Genomic DNA, 22,463 nt, shown 5'->3' with positions numbered 1-22,463 from the left:
GTTACGTTTGCTTCCATTTAAGAAAAGTTTTTCAACAGAATCTAAGGAATGAATACACCCCTGATCACACGCAAATAGTTCACTTTCATAGCCACAGAAACAGCCTGTTGTATTCCTTCTCGCATCTACGTGCTCTCCTCCTCTCACCTTTCCCTTCGCCTGTGGACTTCAATGCACAACACATCAGCTGTCTGTGACCAGGCAAAAAAATACTTTACAAAATCAAACCTTCATATCATAACCGCTACAGACAGCCTACATTGTTGTCACCACATTGGCTAAAGTAACGTCATAGTCAACATAGCTAATAGAACAACTGCATTAGTAAACCTGCTACAATCATGCAGTACAGTGTACAGACAGTAAGCAGTTTAGCAGTTACACCGGCAGGCAATAATTTAGTCAAACATAAAGCTTACCTGGAAGAGTTCCAGTGTTGGATAGTCATAGCCAGCTAGCTAACATAGCATCCATCTGGTTGAGCTGGGTGTTTGAGTTTGCAAAACTGGCTAGCTGCATTTGCTAGCTAAGTAAGTGAAAGTGAAAGAGAAAAAAAGGACAAAATATAGCTAACGGTGACTAATCCTATTCCGCACAAGGCTGCAATGAAAACTAATGGGACTGTAGCAACTGTGTTTACATCAAAATCTGGGGTGTGAACTACGTTTCTATTTAAGCGTTGATTGACTCAATAGTATTGGAGAAAAGTTGAAAAAACGGACCCCTCCAAGGATGTACTTTAGATTGTGACGTGTCATGACGCAATGTACAGCACGCATAAAGCAACTAATTCTGTGTCTTACAGCCTCTCTCCACAAGGTGCAGTGCTTCTCTCACTGTTTAAAAATAAGAAAGGGACAGGGTAAGGGGTATACCTAGTAATTTTTTGCGTCATCACTGCAAGCCATCATGACTCTCAAAAGCTGCGACAGCCGCTATTTACTTCTGAAGATAACTTTACCACCGCCCTAAAAAACTGATTCATATTCGACACAAACCTTCAAATAGGTATGTAATGACACATTATATCAACTCTTTATAGTATTTTATTTACATTTTAGAGGTGATAAGGTGATAAGTTGGACAGATCGGGTGAAAAAAGCTGTTTCCCCACACAAAATATCTCTCCATTTCACTATCACGCAATAGAGTTCGCTTCCCCACCCACCATTTTTAAAAAGACCCGACGGAGCTCATTGCCTTCTTGAATCATGCAGAGATGGGCATCATGAAGGTCTCGTCATTGATTTTGTTGGAAAGGGGAGAAATTGTGCTTTACAATGGTATTGATATTACAGTTGATCTGGAAGGTATTATGTTTTTTGGGCTTTAAAATAAGGTCAATTATACAAACCAGTGCGATGTACAAAAGTGAGTTAGTTAACGTTAGTTCTCTCTCTCTCGCTCCTCATTCATTTTTTAATAAATTAATTTGTTCAAAACTGTTCAACTATTGTCTTTCTCTCCCTTTGAATCTACTACTCACCACAGTTTATGCACTGCAGTGGTAGCTAGCTGTAGCGTATGCGTTCATTACTAGATTTATTCTATGATCCTTTGATTGGGTGGACAACATGTCAGTCCATGCTGCAAGAGCTCTGATAGGTTGGAGGATGTCCTCCAGAAGTTGGCAGAATTACTGTGTAAGTCTATGGAAGGGGGTGCGAACCATGAGCCTCCTAGATTTTGTATTGAAGTCAATGTACCCAGAGGAGGTTGGAAGCTAGCTGTCCTCTGGCTACACCATAGTGCTACCCTACAAAGTGCTGCTGAGGCTACCATAGACCTTCAATGCAAAACAGTGTGTTTTAAACAATTATTTGGTGACGTGAATATTTTTATGTATAGTTTTATGTAAAAAGGATAACTTTTTAAATGTTTCACTATTTTTATTTCTATGAAATTCACTGAGGAGCATGTCCTCGCCTTCCTCCACTGAAGAGCCTCCACTGGACTATAGCTGTTCTTTTCTGTAGACTGGAAAGCCTCAAGTGTCTTTTTCTCACAGGACGTCACTCCACCAATAAGTGGTTATGGCAGTAGGCTACCAATATAAAATAATAATGAGAGAACAGCAGTACGTCTTGTACTGTACACAGGCTGTGTCTAATTTCTTCCCCAGAGGAGCCCTACAGTCATCCACAATGCACCTGGTGACCTGGGATGCACTTCTACTACAATGACAGATTAATGGCTTCTCTGGTGGGAAATGGTCAGCTGGAGAACAAGTTTAAATTATTTTGCTGTTGAGAGCATTCTAGTGATCGGTTTATATTCTACTGTGTATACAAACACAATATTTCTGTATCATCAATTCATAAGTGTAGGCAGATTTTCCTTTCTTTGTAAATACAGTTCCATCCAAACCCCATAAAATTAAGTATTACGAAAACAGTAGTAAGCAAAAAGTAAGATGAGTATGAGTATGTACCCATCCACACACACCCACACTCCCCACCCACCCAAACACACCCACCCACACACACCCACACACACACACACACACACACACGCATACACAGACACACACACTCACCAGGTCTGCTCCACCTCCCTGTGGGGCCAGATATGGCGACACATGCGTGCGATGGTGATGTTGTCCTTCAGGGGGACATGGACCAGGTGGCTGAACACCGGGTAGGGGCTCATGATCATGAAGGACAGCAGCCAGGTGGCAGTAATCACCCGGTAGGCATGGGAACGGGTCTGCCACGCCCGTGACTTTAGCGGGTTGCAGATGGCGCTGTAGCGCTCAATTGCTATGGCAACCAGGCTGAAGGTGGAGATACTCACGGAAACACCTGTTGGAAAATAAAGAAAAAGTAACTAGATAACAAACAAAACTTAAGAGTTTAGATTATACACAGTTGAAGTCTGAAGTTTACATACACCTTAGCCAAATACTTTTAAACTCAGTTTTTCACATTTGCTGACATTTAATCCTAGTAAAAATTCCCTGTCTTAGGTCAGTTAGGATCACCACTTTATTTTAAGAATGTGAAATGTCAGAATAATAGTAGACAGAATGATTTGTTTCAGCTTTTATTTATTTCATCACATTCCCAGTGGGTCAGAAGTTCACATACACTCAATTAGTATTTGGTAGAATTGCCTTTAAATTGATTAACTTGGGTCAAACGTGTCAGGAAGCCTTCCACAAGATTCCCACAAGAAATTTGGTGAATTTCGGCCCATTCCTCCTGACAGAGATGGTGAAAATGAGTCAGGTTTGTAGGCCTCCTTGCTCGCACATGTTTTTTTCAGTTCTGCCCACAAATTTTCTATAGGATTGAGGTCAGGGCTTTGTGATGGCCGCTCCAATACCTTGACTTTGTTGTCCTTAAGCCATTTTACCACGACTTTGGCAGTATGCTTGGGGTCATTGTCCATTTGGAAGATCCATTTGTGACCAAGCTTTAACTTCCTGACTGATGTCTTGAGATGTTGCTTAAAAATATCCAGATAATTTTCCTTCCCTCATGATGCCATCTATTTTGTGAAGTGCACCAGTCCCTCCTGCAGCAAAGTAACCCCACAACATGATGCTGCCACCCCCGTGCTTCACGGTTGGGATGGTGTTCTTCGGCTTGCAAGCCTCCCCCTTTTTCCTCAAAACATAGCGATGGTCATTATGGCCAAACAGTTCTATTTTTGTTTCATCAGACCAGAGGACATTTCTCCAAAAGTTTGATCTTTGTCCCCATGTGCAGTTGCAAACCGTGGTCTGGCTTTTCTATGGCGGTTTTGGAGCAGTGGCTTCTTCCTTGCTGAACGGCCTTTCAGGTTCTGTCGATATAGGACTTGTTTTACTGTGGATATAGATACTTTGTACTTGTTTCCTCCAGCATCTTCACAAGGTCCTTTGCTGTTGTTCTGGGATTGATTTGCACTTTTTGCACCAAAGTACGTTCATTTATCGGAGAAAGAATGCGTCTCCTTCCTGAGCGTTATGACGGCTGCATGGTCTCATGGTGTTTATACTTGCGCACTATTGTTTGTACAGATGAATGTGGTAGTTTCAGGCGTTAGTAAATTGCTCCCAAGGATGAACCAGACTTGTGGAGGTCTACAAGTATTTTTCTGAGATCTTGCCTGATTTCTTTTGACTTTCCCATGATGTCAAGCAAAGAAGCACTGAGTTTGAAGGTAGGCCTTGAAATACATCCACAGGTACACCTCCAATTGACTCAAATTATGTCAATTAGCCTTTCAGAAACTTATAAAGCCATGTCATCATTTTCTGGAATTTTCCAAGCTGTTTAAAGGCACAGTCAACTTAGTGTATGTAAACTTCTGACCCACTGGAATTGTGATACAGTGAATTATAAGTGAAATAATCTGTCTGTAAACAATTGTTGGAAAAATTACTTTGTCCCATGCATGGGTTACTGAGCTGAAGGAGCAGCCTCCCAGCTACACCACCATCAGCCCAGACACAGAGCTTCTACAGGACCAGATCAACCAGTGCAGGACACAGCTGAAGAACTCTGTCCAGGAGCTGAGAGAGAGCCTTACCACAGCGCTTGAGGAGGTAAAGGCCACCATGAGGAGAGAGCTGGTGCAGGTAAAGGAGGAGATGGAAAAGGAGTTGTCTGTCATCAAGGGAGTGCTACAGCACAGAGAACAGACTGTAGACACTCCCAGAGAGAAGCTGCAGCCCCTCACCACCCCTAACACCCCCACTGACCCTCCTTTACCCACTACCCCCCCATACCGACAACACTTTACCCACACCCCCAGTCAACAAGGAGACTCACATGGGGACACCTACTACAGAGAAAAGCTCTCTGGCCCCCCCGACACACCCCCACACACCCCTCCATGTACACAGGCCCTGTGTACTCCAGCCCCAGACCGTAAACGCACTAATCTGGTAAAAGCCACTGAGGTGGCCATCCTCATTGACTCAAATGGGAAATTCATCCAAGAAGATAAACTCTTCCCCCAACACAAGGTGTGCAAAATATGGTGCCCAAAAACACAGGATGCACTCCACATCCTGTCCCAGCCTGACTTTGGCACACCAGGCCACATTATTATTCACACCGGCACCAACAACCTGCGAGAGGAGCAGGAGAGAGTAGGCAGCCTGGTCAACAGAGTAGCAGAGAGGGCCTCTGAGCGGTTCCCCAACTCCCACATCACCATCTCCACTCTGCTGCCCCGCAAAGACTTTCATCCCCGTACCATTCAGAAAGTCAACGCTGACATCACCAGAGGGTGTGGCCTACTCCCGAACGTGCACGTTGCTCACCACCCAACAATCACCCCAGAGCGTCTGCACGACCACTCCCACCTGAGGAAGCAGACAGTAGGGATGTTTGCCAAGTCTCTAAAGGACGTGGCACTTGGTAGACAAACACCCCATGCCGCACTGCACAGAGCACCACCCAGAGACCCCTACCAGACCACTGCACCAACAAGGAGCCCCAGCCCCACCAGACCCAGCGCACTCCACAGGCCCCACCCACCACCAGAGCATCACCACTTCCATCGGCTTAGCCAGACCGGACCGGGCCCAGCCTACTACCCCGCACCAGACCACCACCCCTACCAGACCAGAGAGGAAGCCCCACGGCCCAGAACTGGCCCTCCCCCACTCCACAGGGCCCAACAGCAGGACCAGCGCAGCTACGCAGAGGTCGTCAGAGGACAGGAGAACTGTAGGATTAAGTGAGATTAAACATCTCCTCCAATACATCTGCACTAAACTGCACTAAACACACACGGCCGCATGCTAGCACGCACACACACACACACACACACACACACACACACACACACACACACACACACACACACACACACACACACACACACACACACACCTATTGTACTAGAATTGACTAAAATTAGACTTGAATAAGAATATTTATATATACAACAGAAAGAATGTTAGCTGCTATCCGGTTTATCTCACGCTTAACAACGTATTAGTTAGTAGTTACTGTATTTCTGACTGCTATTCTTTCTTTTGGAACATGAAATCGCTATCAGTTAGCATGTGGAACATTCAGGGCCTAAACTCATCAACCTTTGGACTGAAGAGTTTACTGGAGTTCAACAAAAATCTTAAAGATGTTGACGTCATCATTCTGCAGGAGACATGGTGTAAGGCTGACATTGTCACTCACTGTCCCACAGGCTACAGAGAGGTAATTGTGCCATCACAGAAACACAGCTCTGTCAATAGAGGCAGAGACTCTGGAGGATTGATCATTTGGTACAAATCCGAACTACAAAATCTAATTGATCCCCTCAAAATTGGTAAATATCACATTTGGTTAAAACTGAAAAAAGAACTTGTACTAACAGAAAAAGATGTGTTCCTTTGCGCAATATATATCCCCCCCTCAGAATCCCCATATTACTCAGAGGAGATCTTCCCCACCCTTGAGGAAGAGACGTGCCATTTCCAGGCCCAGGGAAATGTGCTCATCTGTGGGGACACAAATGCGCGCACAGGAACACTACCTGATCTAACGAGCACACGAGGGGACAGCTTTATTACAGGCCATACTGTTTCTAACTGTCTTAATCTCCCCCATAGAAACAACAGTGACAGCACCGTCAACAAAAACGGAAGGGATCTGTTGCAGCTCTGTAGAAGCCTGGGTCTGTACTTTGTCATTGGTAGGTTACGGGGGGACTCTTTGGGGAGATTCACCTACTGCTCACCTCTTGGCCACAGTACAGTAGACTATATGATCACAGACATTGACCCCTTCTCTCTCAGCTCATTCACTGTCAAGCCACTAACACCTCTGTCTGATCACAGCCAAATTACGTTGTTCCTCAAAAGAACAGACCTGGAAACAACCAGACATTCACAGCCCAGTAAGCTGTACAACATCAGAAATTCATACAGATGGGCCCAAAACAGCACAGAAGAATACCAGAAAGCAACCAGTAACCAAAATATCCAAACACTCTTAGATAACTTTCTGGAAACCATATTCACTCACAGTAAAGAAGGTATCAATCTAGCAATACAAAACATCAACTATATATTCAGGCAAAAGGCAAAAGAAGCACAATTGAAATTGATAAAAAACTAAACAAAAAAGATCACAGATGACAACTGGTTTGAGGCAGATTGTAAAATTATAAGGAAAAAAATTAGAACACTATCCAACCAAAAGCACAGAGACCCAAATAATGGTGAATTACGCATTCATTACTGTGAGACTTTAAAACTCTATAAACGTACACTCAGAACAAAAAAAGCACAGTACAACAGCAAGCAGCTGACACTAATTGAGGAGTCCATAAACACAAACAACTTCTGGCAAATTGGAAAAAAAATAAAAAATCTAAACAAGAGGAATTAGCGATTCAAAATCGTGACATATGGACAACCCATTTTAAAACACTCTACAACACCGTTCAAATTGACACAAACGCAGAACAACGCCAAATTCATGAGAAGTTGAATGGATTAGAAAAAGCTATAAAGGACAATCAAAATTCATTGGACTCCCCAATTACTGACCAGGAGCTCTATAAGAAACTTCAGGCTCTCAAATTTAAAAAAAACATGCATACCTGATGGCATCCTAAATGAGATGCTCAAACTCACTAGTGCAAAATTTCAATTGGCTATATTACAACTACAGTACCTGTCGTGGCAGAATCAGATTTAGCTAGGTAACATAGATAGATAAGATGTTATTTTTATCATATGCTTGCGAGATACTGTGGGCAGTTGCATTTTCCCTTCTGAGCTAGGGCTTAGTCACTTGGGGCCCAGAGAGGGGAGAGGTCAGGCTTGTCTTCATATGTCAATGTATCTGTTAAACCATGTGGTGCTATGTAGAATATCAGAAGGGGAGGAGGACAGAATGGAACATTATATTTCTTATGGGAATGTGTCTGTAACTATTCCTAAACCATGTGAAGGGATGGCATTATTAATGGGGAACCAGTTAGTTATCTCATACAATGTCTGTACGCCAGTCACTCCCTACTTTTCTCATGGGGGGAAGGAGTAAGGCAGTGTTTGGAACCATTGTATGTCCCCTCTGAGGTTGCCCTTATCTTGATCTGGTATATGACCTAAGAGGCTCACTGTCTTCAGTGAGGTTGTCCAGGTTTGGGAGTATCTAGGATTGACAATTGATACAGTGGCGAGAACAAGTATTTGATACACTGCCGATTTTGCAGGTTTTCCTACTTACAAAGCATGTAGAGGTCTGTAATTTTGAGGGGAGGATGGATGGGGCCATGTATCGCGAGATCTTGGCCAACAACCTCCTTCCCTCAGTAAGAGTATTGAAGATGGGTCGTGGCTGGGTCTTCCAGCATGACAAAGACCCGAAACACACAGCCAGGGCAACTAAGGAGTGTCTCCATAAGAAGCATCTCAAGGTCCTGGAATGGCCTAGCCAGTCTCCAGACCTGAACCCAATAGAAAATCTTTGGAGGGAGCTGAAAGTCCGTATTGCCCAGCGACAGCCCCAAAACCTGAAGGATCTGGAGAAGGTCTGTATGGAGGAGTGGGCCAAAATCCCTGCTGCAGTGTGTGCAAACCTGGTCAAGAACTACAGGAAACGTATGTTCTCTGTAATTGCAAACAAAGGTTTCTGTACCAAATATTAAGTTCTGCTTTTCTGATGTATCAAATACTTATGTCATGCAATAAAATGCAAATTAACTACTTAAAAATCATACAATATGATTTTCTGGATTTTTGTTTTAGATTCCGTCTCTCACAGTTGATGTCACGATCGTCTTCTTTAGAAAGAGTGGACCAAGGCGCAGCGTGTGCAAAATACATCTTCTCTTTATTTTGCAGAAGAACAAACAAAACAAAACAACAAAATGACGAACGTGAAGCTATAACTGACTAAGTGCAAACATGCAACATAGACTAGACATAGACAATTACCCACAAACAGCTAAAGCCTATGGCTGCCTTAAATATGGCTCCCAATCAGAGACAACAATAACCAGCTGTCTCTGATTGAGAATCAATTCAGGCAACCATAGACTTTCCTAGACACCTACACTGAACACTAACCCATCTACTCTATTTAACCCCCTAAACCATACAACACCCTAGACAATACAAAAACACACAAACTTCCCCATGTCACACCCTGACCTAACTAAAATAATAATGAAAACAAAGATAACTAAGGCCAGGGTGTGACAGTTGAAGTGTACCTATGATAAAAATTACAGACCTCTACATGCTTTGTAAGTAGGAAAACCTGCAAAATCGGCAGTGTATCAAATACTTGTTCTCCCCACTGTATATGCCATTGGATGAGGTAATGTGTTGGTAGACAGTGAAGTACCAAGAATGAGATTGAAACCTTGTTTTGGGAGACCACACTGAACGATGATTTATAGCTGATGCTGTCTAGCTATGGGATACTCCTCTTTCGGGTAAAGGATTCTTTGTAAGTTGAGAGGGGTGTATCTTGGCTATAAATGAAACTAAGAATTGTTTTGTAAGCACTCTCAGAGAATTCATTTATAGACACTGAATTGATCTGAGAGTCAAAAAAGGGCTTTGGTGAAGCTTATATATTATTAAAGATGGAATTTATAATATAACTCTGACTTGTGTGTGGTTGGCTCTCTCTCTCTCTCTTTATTGAGTGATACAGGAAATTACCACGACATACCGTTGCTTTCTTTCTTTCACATTCCGTTTTCATGCTAACCGGGGTACAGTTCATGGTCATATGGTTGGAGAAGTCTCTGGTTGATGAAGAGGGTAAGCCTAGGTTTTGGATTTATACTTAGAGCATAACAGAGAGAGTTTGAGCAAGGCACTGAATGAGTGGGACAGAAAGTTAGACAGATATCCATCCTGTCTGTTTCACTCTTGTTGTTCTCTCTCCATACCTCCATCACTCTCTCTTCCCATACCTCCTCTCTCTCTCTCAATAACTCAATATTTTCTCCAGCCTCGATATCTCCCACACCCGCCCTCAACATTTCCCGTTCCCCATTCTTACCCATGAGGTAAACCACTATCTTGCACATGGCGGGCCCGAAGATGAAGTCCTCCAGGAGGTTGGGGATGAGGGTGAAGGGCATGCAGAAGATGGCCATCATCAGGTCGCTGACCGCCAGGGACAGCAGGAAGGAGTTGGTGACCGTCCTCATGCGCTTGTTGACCGTCAGGACCACAATGATTAGCAGGTTGCCAAACACACTGAGGAGGAAGATTACCGAGTAGAGGAGGATACGCAGCGAGTCCACCTCTGGAGGGAGGAGGAGATGGAGGAGAGAGGAGGATAAGAAAGAGAGAGATAGAGTGGCGGGGGTATAAAATAAAGAGGGGGGAGCATGAGAGAGAGGGGGGTGACAAACAGAGGTGAAGATAAAATAACATGTTAGATTCAAAACCTGATTGAAGCAATAAAATCCCACCAGTCACAATCCAACATGTGTTGTGTTCATCAGCTACAGATGGTTAGATACATGGTTATTATGTCATGTCACCAAAACACTACTCTTCCCCCTGCCAAGCCTGGAGGAGGTCAGGTAAATTCTTTATGGAAGCCCATCGAGCGAGAAAGTGAGTGAGGACAGGAGCCCTCGTCCAGTTTAACAGATTAATCAGCACTGTTGAACATACAGCTCAATACAATCACCCTGTTTTACTGTGTTTCTATTGATTTCTACATCTAACTGGCTTCTGGGTATACCATAGTGATAGTGGTGTGTGTGTGTGTGTGTGTGTGTGTGTGTGTGTGTGTGTGTGTGTGTGTGTGTGTGTGTGTGTGTGTGTGTGTGTGTGTGTGTGTGTGTGTGTGTGTGTGTGTGTGTGTGTGTGTGTGTGTGTGTGTGGATGGAAGGTAAATGAAAAAGAGAGATAATTCCAGTCCTTATTGACTACCTTAAAGGTACTTCTTCTGGTCTGGAAAGCAACTCATACTTTTTCTCCATGAGACACCATTCACTTACAGACCATAGCCTAATGCACGCAATGAATTACACAATTACATTTCCAACTGGGTCGGTTAGTGATGAGAAAGTAATTGTGAAGAGAAGAATGTTTCCCTTAATGATTAATTAAAAGGGATAAGGAATGTTAATTGGAGAGAAGTGCTGATAGTGTACAGTAAAACACTATTTGAATGTCACAGAGTATGTTAACATGTATGTCTCTGACACAAACTCACTGTGGGCCAGATCAGATCTAGGTCAGCACAACTCAAATATTAATGGGACTATAACATACTTACATATCTATGTATAGTTTACGCAATCCTTTTTCAAACCAATGTCCTACCTACCCTGTACCAATGCTTTCTCTACCTTTCTGTTCCACTCAGACATCCTACCCACTGGGCACACACGCGTTGAATCAACGTTGTTTCCACATCATTTTAATGAAATTAAGTTGAACCAATGTGGAATAGATGTTGAATTGACGTCTGTGCCCAGTGAGTATCTCCCTCCCCTCCACTGACTCTGGCAGAGTCCATGTTCTCTCCTCTTAGTATTTGGGTGGTCAGGTTATAGGAGAGCCAGCATGAGCTCTGAGGATTAGGATCCCCAGTGGGTCATATCCTGTTAGTGCCCCATCTTCCTCTGTCTGTATAAAACACCTCCAGTCCGTTCCATCATGTTGCTTTCACCTGCAAAATTATCAGACCAGTGAAGGGGAGTCAATGAGGGAGGGAATAGATCAAAGGTGAGGGGGCAACTGTTTGAAATTAAATGCAGCTCAGGTTTAGAAGAGAAAGAGAAAGAGAAAGAGAGAGAGAGAGAGAGGGGTGTTTGGTTGGTCAGGTTTAAGAAGATGTAGCGACAGCAGCCCCAGGGTATTTTGGGCTCCAGCGGGTCATATCCTGTTGAAGTCCCATCTCTCTGCCTGTCACTCAAATCTCAGCCTGCCACCCCACCCGTCCCCCGCTGACATACAGACCATCTGAGCACGCTCCAAGGCAACCATGCCCAAGGGATAAGAGCCGCTCTGTATGTTCAACTACAAACACTCACCCTCCGGGGCTGACTACCTCAGGCCTGTGTGTTTGTTCATGTGTGTGTGGGTGGGTGTGTGCTTGTGTGTGCGTGTTTGCATAAATGTGGCATGTGTGTGTTTGTTGGTTGTGGTGCTAGTGAGCTGACACACTGGAGATAGGGTTTGGATTTACTCTTATGCAAGACTGCACCCCAATCAACAAACTGTCTCTGCTGCTCACTCTGATTCCCTTTCACACATACAGTACACTCTAGCTCTCATTCTCTGCATGCTATTATATCACAGATCTTTCCTCTCCTTCTTTATTGCTGTATTTCTTTAGCTCTCTCTCTCTCTCTGTCTTTCTCTCTGTCTCTTGCTCTTTCTCTCTCTCTTTGTCCCACTCAACCATTATTGTGGTGTCTCTCTCTCTCTCTCTCTCTCTCTCTCTCTCTCTCTCTCTCTCTCTCTCTCTCTCTCTCTCTCTCTCTCTTTGTCCCACTCACCCATTATTGTGGTCTCTCTCTCTCTCTCTCTCTCCCATTCTCACAACTTCTACCCGTCTCTTTCCATGTCTATCACTGCCTCTCTCTCGCTCTCTTTGAGACCTCCCTGCTTATCATCCACCTGAGATGTAACAGTGAATTGTTCTTTCTGCTGGTGCTGCTTTACTCAATCTGAGCTGCATTGATCTGTTTATCTCAAGGCAGTTTAGTTGTGCCCTGGTTAAATAGTTTTTTTGGGGGGGGGTGGTTCATCTTTAATATTGCTTATAGATTAAGGGTCTACTTCCAGCTTATACATACAGTACTATATACATTTATGGACAAAGTATATTTTACATGAGTTATCTTTTGTTTGTTTTTGTCCCATCCTTCAGCTATTTGCCATATATTTTCCAATTGTTCTGTGATGTTTCACAAAAGCTCTGAGCCTACATACATTTTATGGACATAAAAAAAATCTTACATAAGTTATTTTTTTATTTTATATTTTTCACCCTTCAGATCCCCTCAACCCCTCCCATCTATCTCTGAAACACTATCCATTTTTGATTTCTATTTGCCATATTCAACTGTGCTGTGATGTTTCACAAAAGTTCTGAACCTTTCTATCTCAAAGTTTCTATAGATTTTAAATCAAATATAAACAATGAGTATTATTATATTATTGATCAATTGATTATGTCTTTTTAGATCACCCAGCAATGCTATTTACAGAGTGACCAGAAGGTAAATGTTGCAATTCTTCAGCCTTTCCTGAACCCACGAGCAAAAACAAGCTACATGTGGACAGTGCAAAACAAATGTTCTAATGATTCTGTCTCTTCACAGCAAAATATGCAGAGCTGGGATGGTTGTATTCCCCATACATATATTATTATATTGGTTGCAAGATTTTTGTATAATAATTTCAATAGAAAAACTCGATGTTTTGAATCGGGCGTCGTTGTGTGTCGCAGTTCATATACCATATGCCATGGAATCGGTATGTTGAAAATCTTTTCCCAACTATTTTGCAATCTGTATGGCACAACTGTCAAATTTTTGGTCCTTCAATGAAATTTGTATTCTTTTTTATTTCTCATACATTTTCTTCAACCTATTTTGGTATTTAATGCAGGGTGGACAGACAAGTTCCTTACTTTCTCCCCCTTCCGCTTTTGGATAGAGCAGACATTTCCACATATTTTTGTTAGCTGCATGTGTGACATAACTCCACCAGTGGTATTTCTGATATAATTTTAAAAGATTATACTGTTTATAAACACTCTTTCTAAAAAATAATGTTAAAAAAAAAATATATATATATACAATTGAAGTCGGAAGTTTACATACACCTTAGCCAAATACATTTAAACTCAGTTTTTCACAATTCCTGACATTTAATCCTAGTAAAAATGCCCTGTCTTAAGTCAGTTAGGATCAACACTTTATTTTAAGAATGTGAAATGTCAGAAAAATAGTAGAGAGAATGATTTATTTCAGCTTTCATTTCTTTCATCACATTCCCAGTGGGTCAGAAGTTTACATACACTCAATTAGTACTTTGTCTGTCTGGCTAGACTGTAAACTCTCCTTCCAGACTCACATTAAGCATCTCCAATCCAAAATGAAATCTAGAATCGGCTTCCTATTTCGCAACAAAGCATCCTTCACTCATGCTGCCAAACATAACCTCGTAAAACTGACCATCCTACCGATCCTCGACTTCGGCGATGTCATTTACAAAATACCCTCCAACACTACTCAACAAATTGGATGCAGTCTATCACAGTGCCATCCGTTTTGTAAGCAAAGCCCCAAATACTACCCACCACTGCGACCTGTACGCTCTCGTTGGCTGGCCCTCGCTTCAAACTCATCGCCAAACCCACTGGCTCCAGGTCATCTACAAGTATTTGCTAGGTAAAGCCCCGCCTTATCTCAGCTCACTGGTCACCATAGCAGCACCCACCTGTAGCACTCGCTCCAGCAGGTATATCTTACTGGTCACCCCCAAAGCCAATTCCTACTTTGGCCGCCTTTCCTTCCAGTTCTCTGCTGCCAATGACTGGAATGAACTGCAAAAATCACTGAAGCTGGAGACTCATATCTCCCTCACTAGCTTTAAGCACCAGCTGTCAGAGCAGCTCACAGACCACTGCACCTGTACATAGCCTATCTGTTAATAGCCCATCCAACTACCTCATCCCCATACTGTATTTATTTATTTATCTTGCTCCTTTGCACCTCAGTATCTCTACTTGCACATTCATCTTCTGCACATCTATCACTCCAATATTTAACTGGTATATTGTAATTACTTCGCCACCATGCCTATTTATTGCCTTACCTCCCTTATCTTACGTCATTTGCACACACTGTATATAGACTTTTTCTACTGTATTATTGACTGTAAGTTTGTATGTATACTGTTTGTTTATTACATGTGTAACTCTGTGTTGTTCTATGTGTCAAACTGCTTTGCTTTATCTTGGCCAGGTCGCAGTTGTAAATGTTCTTGTTCTCAACTAGCCTACCTGGTTAAATAAAGGTGAAATAAAATAAATAAAATATTGGTAGCATTGCCTTTAAATTGTTTAACTTGGGTCAAACGTTTCGGGTAGCCTTCCACAAGCTTCCCAAAATAAGTTGGGTGAATTATCGCCCATTCTTCCTGACAGAGCTGGTGTAACTGAGTCGGGTTTGTAGGCCTCCTTGCTCGCACACACTTTTTCAGTTCTGCCCACAAATGTTCTATAGGATTGAGGTCAAGGTTTTTTGATGGACACTCCAGTACCTTGACGTTGTGGTCCTTAAGCCATTTTTACCACAACTTTGGAAGTATGTTTGGGGTCATTGTCCATTTGGAAGACCCATTTGCAACCAAGCTTAAAATTCCTGACTGATGTCTTGAGATATTACTTCAGTATATCCACATAATTTTCCTACCTCATGATGCCATCTATTTGTGAAGTGCACCAGTCCCTCCTGCAGCAAAGCACCCCCACAACATGATGCTGCCACCCACGTGCTTCACGGTTGGGATGGTGTTCTTCGGCTTGCAAGCCTCTCCCTTCTTCCTCCGAACATTACGATGGTCTTTATGGCCAAACAGTTCTATATTTGTTTCATCAGACCAGAGGACATTTCTCCAAAAAGTACAATCTTTGTCCCCATATGCAGTTGCAAACCGTAGTCTGGCTTTTTTAGTTGACATCGGAAGTTTACATACACTTAGGTTATAGTCATTTAAACTCATTTTTCAAACACTCTACAAATTTCTTGTTAACAAAATATAGTTTGGCATGTCGGTTAGGACATCTACGTTATGCATGACCCAAGTAATTTTTCCAACAATTGTTTACAGACAGATTATTTCACTTATAATTCACTGTATCACAATTCGAATGGGTCAGAAGTTTACATTCACTAAGTTAACCTGTTTGGGCTGCAGGGGCAGTATTGAGTAGCCAGATAAAAGGTGCCCATTTCAAACGGCCTCGTACTCAATTCTTGCTCGTACAATATGTATATTATTATTACTATTGGATAGAAAACACTCTCTAGTTTCTAAAACCGTTTGAATTATATCTGTGAGTAAAACAGAACTCATTTGGCACAAACTTCCTGACCAGGAAGTGGAAAGTCTGAAAACTATGCTCTCTTCTAGGTCCTGCCTATAAATGGGCATGATACGTATTAGTATACATGCACGTCATACACCTTCCCCTGGATGTCAAGAGGCGGTGAGAGAAGAAATGGGGTGTTTATCTTGGTCTGAAGTGGAATAACAGCTCTTGGAATGACGTGTCACCCATTTCCTGTTTTCAGGAAGGCGCGAGAAGGAACCTGGATTTGCCTTCTGATAAGCTGCCGTTATGGACGACTAATATCTCCGGCTTTGATTTTATTTGATACATGTGACCATATCATCGTAAAGTATGTTTTTTCAATATAGTTTAATCAGATTATTGAAATTTTTCCGGGAGTTTTGCCGTGTTCCGTTCTCTTCCGTTTGTTGACATGGAGAGATTCGTGCCACTTGGCTAGTGTGCTTGCTAAATCGAGAGGGAAAGAGGCCGTTCTAAATCCAAACAACGATTGTTCCCGACAAAGGACCCCTTGTCCAACATTCTGATGGAAGATCAGCAAAAGTAGGAAACATTTTATGATGCTATTTCATATATCTGTCGTACATGTGAACTAGTCGTCGGCGCCCAGCTTTTGGGTACTCTAGCTATACCGAAGCTGTATGTCGTAATGAAGTTATTTTTAGAATTCTAACACGGCGATTTCATTAAGAACTAATGGATCTATCATTTCCTATACAACATGTATTTTTTAGTTATGTTTATGAATAGCTATTTGGTCAGAATATGTGTGTCAGAAAAAGTGTCAGAAAAATATCCGGACGTTGTGGGAAAAAGTAGCTACGTTAGCACAATGTATAACCACTGATTTCAGCTCTAAATATGCACATTTTCGAACAAAACATAAGTGTATGTATAACCTGATGTTATAGGACTGTCATCCTTGAAGCATATCAAGGTTAGTCAAAAATTATATATCTTTTGCTGGTTTGTTATGATCGCTAACTTTTGCTGCTGGGAAATGGCTTGTGTTTCTGGCTATTGTGGTAAGCTAATATAACGCTATATTGTGTTTTCGCTGTAAAACACTTAAGAAATCGGAAATATTGTCTGGAATCACAAGATGCCTGTCTTTCATTTGCTGTACACTATGTATTTTTCAGAAATGTTTTATGATGAGTATTTAGGTATTTGACGTTGGTGTCTGTAATTATTATGGCTGCTTTCGGTGCAATTTCTGATTGTAGCTGCAATGTAAACTATGATTTATACCTGAAATATGCACATTTCTCGAACAAAACATAGATTTATTGAATAACATGTTATAAGACTGTCATCTGATGAAGTTGTTTCTTGGTTAGTTTGGTTGGTTCTTGGTTAGTTAGGTTGGCTTTGTGCATGCTACCTGTGCTGTGAAAAATGTCTGTCCTTTTTTGTATTTGGTGGTGAGCTAACATAAATATACGTGCTGTTTTCGCTGTAAAACATTTAAAAAATCGGACATGTTGGCTGGATTCACAAGATGTGTACCTTTCATTTGCTGTATTGGACTTGTTAATGTGTGAAAGTTAAATATTTCAAAAAAATACATTTTGAATTTCGCGCCCTGCACTTGAAGTGGCTGTTGTCATATTGTGGCCGGCCTCGGGCTTGCAGCCAGAAGAAGTTAATTCTGAGTGCAATGCATTTCACTACTATTTTTGCATCACAACATTGAAGTGTAAGGGACTCACAGTCTTTTAGATAGACTGGGTCTTTATAGTTGCCATCTGGGTCTTGTTTTAATAATAGAGATATCAGACCTTCCTGTTGAGTACCTGACAGACTACAATTTCTATAGGAGTAGTTAAAACAATCTAACAATGGAGCTTTTCGTATATCCAAATAAAATTGATACACCTCTACAGGTATGCAATCAAGCCCTGGGGTTTTTCCAGACTGAAAGGATTTAACATCCTCAAAAAGTTATTCCTCTGTAATTTCGCCTTCGCACTGATCTTTCTGTACATTTGTTAATTTTCTATTTTTTATATTATTTGGAAATAATTCCTTACCGTAATCTTCATTCAGTGGGAGAGGATGAGATGGAAAAGAGAACATCTGCCTAAAATAATTACCTTCCTCTTTAAAATATCAATCGGAGAATCATAAATGACTCTGTCTTCAGTAACGAGTTTCTGGAAATTATTTTGTTAGTATTCATGTATTCGAGATTCAGAAAGATTGTTGTGCATTTTACCTCCAGATCCAGATTGCTTTATTTTTGTAATAGATTACATTAGATTGTTCTTGAATAAGTTCCTCAAGTTCTTTTTGTTTTTCCTCTAACTTTTTTTGTATCTCTGTAGTATCGTTTTTATTGATATCTACCTGTACTATTAGTTCATGGATTTCCCTTGTTAGTCTTGTCTCTTTAGCCAGAAACTGCTTTTTTACTATTTATGAATATTGAATCGAATGACCTCTGAAGGTACGTTTAAAGGTATCCCAAACAATAAGGGGATTTGCTGAACCTATATTATACTGCAAAAATTGTCCTCCAGTAAACTTTGATTACATTTCCAATATCCTCGTCCACGTGGAAAACCTGTAAGAGTTATGTGAATGCCAATTAGATGATGATCCGATCGCATTCTGTCTCCTATTAAAACTGTTTTAACCTTTGATGCAAGAGAGAAAGAGACAAGAAAGTTGTCAAGATGACTAGCTTGATTAAGTCTCCTCCATGTATATCTCACTAGGTCTGTTTTTTTAGTCTCCAAATATACACTATTTCTAATGTGTCCATAATATTTGTGATTTCCTTAAGGGCACGGTGACGATAGTTTGTAGAGTAATTACCTTTACGGTCCATTGAGATACTTAACACTGTGTTATAGTGTCCTACCATAATGATTTGATAATTTGTTGCCTTTAAGTTCAATAAATTAGTATAAATGTTTTCAAAGAAGTATGGATCATCTTGATTTGGATCATATAGATTAATGAGCCAAATCTCTTTTTTGTCCAATTTCATATTCAAAAAGATCCACCTTCCTTGCAAATCATTCCTGACTATTTGCACATTCAGATTGACATTTTTGTTAATTAATATCATCACACCTTTTGAGTTCCTTTGTCCATGACAGAAAATTATTTCACCACCCATTCCTTTTTCCACACAACTTAATCTAAGGATGTAGAGTGAGTTTCCTGTAAACAGTATATGTTATATTCCTTTTGTTTTAGCCATGTAAAGACTGATCTTCTTTTTTTATTATCTGCTAAACCATTACAATTATAACTGGCTATACTTATTTTACCTCTTACCATAACTAGATACTATTCTCAGTCTAAATTGACCATAACTGGTGCTTGTAAAGTTACTGCCATCAGAGGTACTATAACGGTCAAAATTAGAGCTTTCAAATATTTCGATATTTAGAATCCAATAAATAGGTTCTAGCAATATTTGTTTTATTCCCTTGCCTGTTTGCCTGTGAGCCAATTCCACAGATGTTAAAAAATTGAGACAAGATATTATGTGTGTAGTAAATCTGAGTAGGTTGATGTGTATGATATTGGATGTAATTTAGTGAGTGTGTATGATGTCTGTATAAGAATAAGACTATAATGTGTGATGTCCAAATAAATAATAACTCCACCAATTTGCATGGTTGAGTGTCTATGTGTGTAACATGTAGTGCGTATAGCTTTAATATTCATGATGATAATTGTAGTCCATATCGTGTCACCGTCATAATTGCATCATAATTACCTTTAAAATCATTGAAAACCACATCCCAGCATTTACATAGCAATTGGCGTTTCACATGATCATTAAAGAGACCTTGCATTACTCTAGAGACGGCTTCACTACAGTACAAATATATTCCGTACAATATGCTATTATTCCCCAATGCCCCTATTCTGATATCTTACCCTGGCTTGTTGTAAACATATATAAACTTGTAGACAAATACATAAAAAATAGGCAAACAATAAACATATTCAATTATAAAACAGTTCTCGACAACAGAGAGAGAAGGAGAGAAGAGAAGAGAAAAGAGAGAAGGAGAGAGTGAGAGAAGAGAGCGAGATCAGGTGTGTGTGTGTATGTATAAGTCTGTATGTGTAAGCGAGCACGTAATTGAGTATGTGTGTGTTCATATCCACTTCATAGTGTTCAGATATTTTTACAGTTCCCATACTTTATTTTTTTCGTAACCTGAAGTCCCTGTAGAATTTAGAACAGCCATGGTGTCATGGCACTGTCTAGGAATAGCTGTCCATCTATAAAGAGTTTGTCCACAATGATAAAGGCACGCGTACCCTTCTCCTTTTGTTGCCTCTGTACCGGATACAGTCTCTTATGACGTTCATTTATCTCCCTTGGAAATTGGTCATTGAGCCCGAATCTGTTCCCTTTAAGCTCCCTTCCCCTGCTTTTGATCAGCTCCTTTTGTTGGTAGTGTTCAAATTTTGCGGTGATCGGTCGGGGACCTTTGGTCTTGCCACTCCGAGCTCCATGTCTGTGTCCTCGGTGGAAAGCCACCTTGTTTACACTCTCTATAGGAAGATTCGAGGCGGATTGCATGAATTCTCTGATCGCGCCCTCTGGATTATTGGATGCGTCCTCAGGAATCCCAGAAAAAAAATAATCACGCCTGCTAAGACTTTGTATGTCTAGTAGCGACTCCTTCATCACCCTGTTTTCCCTGAGTAGACAATCCTTGTTGGAATCGTGGATTTTTACCTTGGCTATGTGCCTTGTTTTCTCCTTGGAGCGTGAGAATTTCACTCTAGCTGAATTCCAAACTCCCCCTCAGCCCTGCTACCTCCTCACACAACTTTCCAGTGTTGCATGGATTCCAGCCAGAGCACTAGCCTCGACTTCAACGGTAAGTAAATTGTCCGTGTCTGTAGATTCATCTGTTTTTCTTTTTTGGGGTTAAAGTTCTTTTGTGAGGTAGTCGGATCTTTCCACGATGGAGTATATTGTTCCTCCATAGCGTAAAGCTGTTGGTACTCGAGCGTGAAGCTGTTGGTACTCGTCGATTTCCCCCAGGATCTCCTTTGTATCCAGGTTGGCTCTTTACTGCATCCAGTTGTTATACGAAAAGATAACAATGAGTCTTTCCCATGACGATGACAGGTGTCTGTAGTACAGCCAGCTATCACTCATGGATTCCATGCAAAAAAATGGAACACAAACTTGCAGTCCCAGCCGTAAAGGCTAACCGCGTCGTGGAATCCTTAGCAACAAAACTTTAGTTCTGATTATAAATCGATTTAATGAAAAAAATATATATAAACAACAAACCGAGTGTAGACAGTACAATGTTCTGTTGCGCGCTCTGATGACGTATTAGTGGAGTTAATTATTTGAACCACAGTCTACAATATATTTTTTTAATCAATTAGTAAATTTGAGTTTAACCATAATATTTGTTGTAATATTTGTTCTGTCTTATCTGGTGGATTAACCTGAAATTGCAACCAATATTCTATGGCTTGTTTTAAAAATAGCGATATTTTGGAGATTATTTCATATTCAAATAACCGAAAGTGAGAGGTAATCTGAATAAAAGGTAAAAGGCCATTCTTGAACATGCGGTGAGCCATTCTTACTAATCTGCTGAAGAATCAGTTCCGATTTAAGTATAACTTTTGTATGACTGAAGCCTTTAGTGAGAGGTCTAATGATTTAATATAAAAAATGTCTGCCCCCCCTCCCCCCGAATTCATATTCATTATATAAATAAGCCTGTTTAATTTTGTCTGGTTTGCCATTCCAAATAAAACGGATTATTTTTGCTAATATAATTTTAAAAAACAAGTCATTAGGTGTAGGCAGGGCCATAAGTAAATAGGTAAACTGGGTATGACTAAAGAGTTGATCAGGGTGATTTGTCCACAAAAAGACAGGTATTTTCCTTTCCCATGGTAGCAAGATCTTATCAATTTTTGCTATGTTTCTATTCAAATGTATTGTAGTGAGATCATTTCTTTCTTTCGAGATATGAATACCAAGTTTGTCCACTTCACCGTAAGACCATTTTATTGGTAAAGTACATTTGTATTTTTTTTGTGATCCAATATGTAATATAGTACACTTATCATAATTTGGTTGTAATCCAGAGAGGTTAGACACATTATCTAGATCCTCTATGAGGCTATGGAGGGATCCAAATTGTGGATTTAAAAGAAAACATGAATCATCAGCATATAATGACACCTTTGCTTTTAAGCCCTGGATTTCTAGCCCCTTGATATTATTGTTGGATCTGATTTTAACAGCTAACATTTCGATGGCTATAATAAATAGATATGCCGATAGTGGACAACCTTGTTTTACTCCTCCTGACAGTTTAATACTTTCTGAGAACGAGTCATTATTTACTATTTTACACCTGGAGTTACTATACATAACTTTAACCCATTTTATAAGAGATTCTCCAAAATTGAAATATTCCAGGCATT

The 22,463-nt window shown here is 40.8% G+C and overlaps 1 protein-coding gene across 1 annotated transcript in view; it reads right to left on the bottom strand.

The window, feature by feature from the left end:
• The window catches only part of LOC120063751 (cholecystokinin receptor-like), a 61,074-nt gene that overhangs the window by 7,924 nt on the left and 30,687 nt on the right, over window positions 1-22,463 (bottom strand). Inside the window, exons 2-3 of the mRNA XM_039014044.1 lie at window positions 9,969-10,217; window positions 2,537-2,801 (exon numbers count right to left, since the gene is read on the bottom strand). Of these exons, the coding sequence (XP_038869972.1) occupies window positions 2,537-2,801; window positions 9,969-10,217 (514 nt within the window). The remainder of the gene's footprint in view (window positions 1-2,536; window positions 2,802-9,968; window positions 10,218-22,463) is intronic.

Source organism: Salvelinus namaycush, chromosome 19 (genome assembly GCF_016432855.1).
Source record: "Salvelinus namaycush isolate Seneca chromosome 19, SaNama_1.0, whole genome shotgun sequence".
Classification (NCBI taxonomy): domain Eukaryota; kingdom Metazoa; phylum Chordata; class Actinopteri; order Salmoniformes; family Salmonidae; genus Salvelinus; species Salvelinus namaycush.
Note: the sequence above shows the minus strand (reverse complement) of the source record. Positions and strands in the feature narration are given on the sequence as shown.